Below are 2,093 nucleotides of genomic sequence, written 5' to 3' on the forward strand. Positions count from 1 at the left end.
TCTCCCAACTCGACCCATGACCCCTGAAAGACGAGGCTCCCACACGTGGCGAACACGCGGAAAGAGGGAGAATCCGGATTCAAAAGCGCGACCGAAGACTCGCGCAAAAGAGAAACCCTACGGATGTCAGGAGTGTGGCAAGGCCTTCAGTCACAGCTCTGCCCTCATCGAACACCTTCGAACGCACACAGGAGAGCGACCTTACGAATGTCACGAATGCGGAAAAGGCTTCCGCAACAGCTCGGCCCTCACCAAACACCAGAGAATCCACACTGGTGAGAAACCGTACAGGTGCGCGCAGTGTGGGAGGACCTTCAACCAAATTGCCCCACTGATCCAGCATCAGAGAACTCACACGGGCGAGAAGCCCTACGAGTGTAGTGACTGTGGGAAGTCCTTTAGTTTTAGATCCTCCTTCAGCCAACACGAGCGGACTCACACGGGCGAGAAGCCATATGAGTGCAGTGAATGTGGGAAGGCCTTCCGGCAGAGCATCCACCTCACCCAGCACCTGCGCATCCACACCGGGGAGAAGCCCTATCAGTGTGGAGAGTGCGGGAAGGCGTTCAGCCACAGCTCATCCTTGACGAAGCACCAGCGAATCCACACAGGGGAAAAGCCCTATGAGTGTCACGAGTGTGGTAAAGCCTTCACTCAGATCACACCACTGATTCAGCATCAGAGGACGCACACGGGAGAGAAGCCCTACGAGTGTAATGAGTGTGGAAAAGCCTTCAGCCAGAGCACACTGCTAACCGAGCATCGGAGGATTCACACAGGGGAGAAGCCCTATGGGTGCAACGAGTGTGGGAAAACTTTCAGCCACAGCTCATCACTCAGCCAGCATGAGCGGACGCACACGGGAGAGAAGCCTTACGAGTGCAGTCAGTGCGGGAAAGCCTTCCGGCAGAGCACACACCTCACCCAGCATCAGAGGATCCACACGGGGGAGAAACCCTATGAGTGCAATGACTGTGGCAGAGCCTTCAGCCACAGCTCATCCCTAACCAAACACCAGCGCATCCACACCGGGGAGAAGCCCTACGAGTGTCACGAGTGTGGCAGGGCCTTCAGCCAGCTTGCTCCTCTCATTCAGCATCAGAGGATCCACACGGGGGAGAAGCCCTATGAGTGTCACGAGTGTGGCCGAGCCTTCAGCCAGAGCTCCCTTCTCATAGAACACCAGAGGATCCACACCAAGGAAAAGCCCTACGGCTGCAACGAGTGTGGGAAATGCTTCAGTCACAGCTCATCGCTCAGCCAGCACGAGAGGACACACACCGGAGAAAAGCCCTATGAGTGTCCGGAGTGTGGGAAATGCTTCAAGCAGAGCACTCACCTCACTCAGCACCGGAGGATCCACACGGGAGAGAGGCCTTTTGAGTGCAGGGACTGTGGGAAGGCCTTCACACACAGCTCCTCCCTGACCAAGCACCAGAGAACTCATACTGCGTGACGCCTTCCACACGAGTTCGGACATGGGAAGCCTCAAGCCATACATAGTTCATCTGTTACGAGACTTGACCCGATAATAGTCATGAGCAAGAACACATTTTTATACACAATCTTCACACAAAGTGCACTCCTCAGATTGTCCAAACAGTAAGGAAATGTGCAGGTCATGCATGTTGAAGGCCCGCAGCCTTGAGTGCTCACTCACTCTATATTACAGAACCGAAAACGGAAGCAGGAAAACGAGTGCATTTGGACTTAGTTTCTGTCCAAGGATCCACCAGATTCCCAAACAGGTTGCAAAGTAGAAAGAATCACAAAAAATGCCTTTCATTTATACAAACCAAGTGCCATCCCAATTTATCGTAATTGCTCATTACACTTTTGGGAACATGTGGGGATTATGAAGTTATAGATTGGCACTTGATATGTCTTAGAAAAAATATGGCAGAGTGTTCCAGACATGAGAGCGGTATCTGTATGGAATCACTATGTTTACTCAAATGTCTCATTGAAAGTTTTCTTATATGTGTGTAAATCGTTTAGGGTACATGGCAACCAGTCTCACAATCTGAATCCCATGTGATAAAATATCATTGTAGTATGAACAAATTTTAACTTGGTTATCTGCATTATCTTGT

At 51.4% G+C, this 2,093-nt stretch overlaps 1 protein-coding gene across 2 annotated transcripts in view; it reads left to right on the top strand.

Annotated features, from left to right (window-relative positions):
* The window catches only part of LOC105308642 (zinc finger protein 135-like), a 10,264-nt gene extending 8,180 nt beyond the window's left edge, over positions 1-2,084 (top strand). Inside the window, exon 8 of one of the 2 annotated variants that reach the window (XM_023525704.1) lies at positions 31-2,084. In XM_023525704.1, coding sequence (XP_023381472.1) covers positions 31-1,456 — 1,426 coding nt within the window. In that variant the 3' untranslated portion in view covers positions 1,457-2,084. The remainder of the gene's footprint in view (positions 1-30) is intronic. The other variant, XM_023525705.1, reaches the window with a different exon arrangement.
* The last annotated feature ends 9 nt before the right edge of the window (positions 2,085-2,093 follow it).

This window comes from Pteropus vampyrus, unplaced genomic scaffold (assembly GCF_000151845.1).
Source record: "Pteropus vampyrus isolate Shadow unplaced genomic scaffold, Pvam_2.0 Scaffold602, whole genome shotgun sequence".
NCBI classification, from domain to species: Eukaryota; Metazoa; Chordata; class Mammalia; order Chiroptera; family Pteropodidae; genus Pteropus; species Pteropus vampyrus.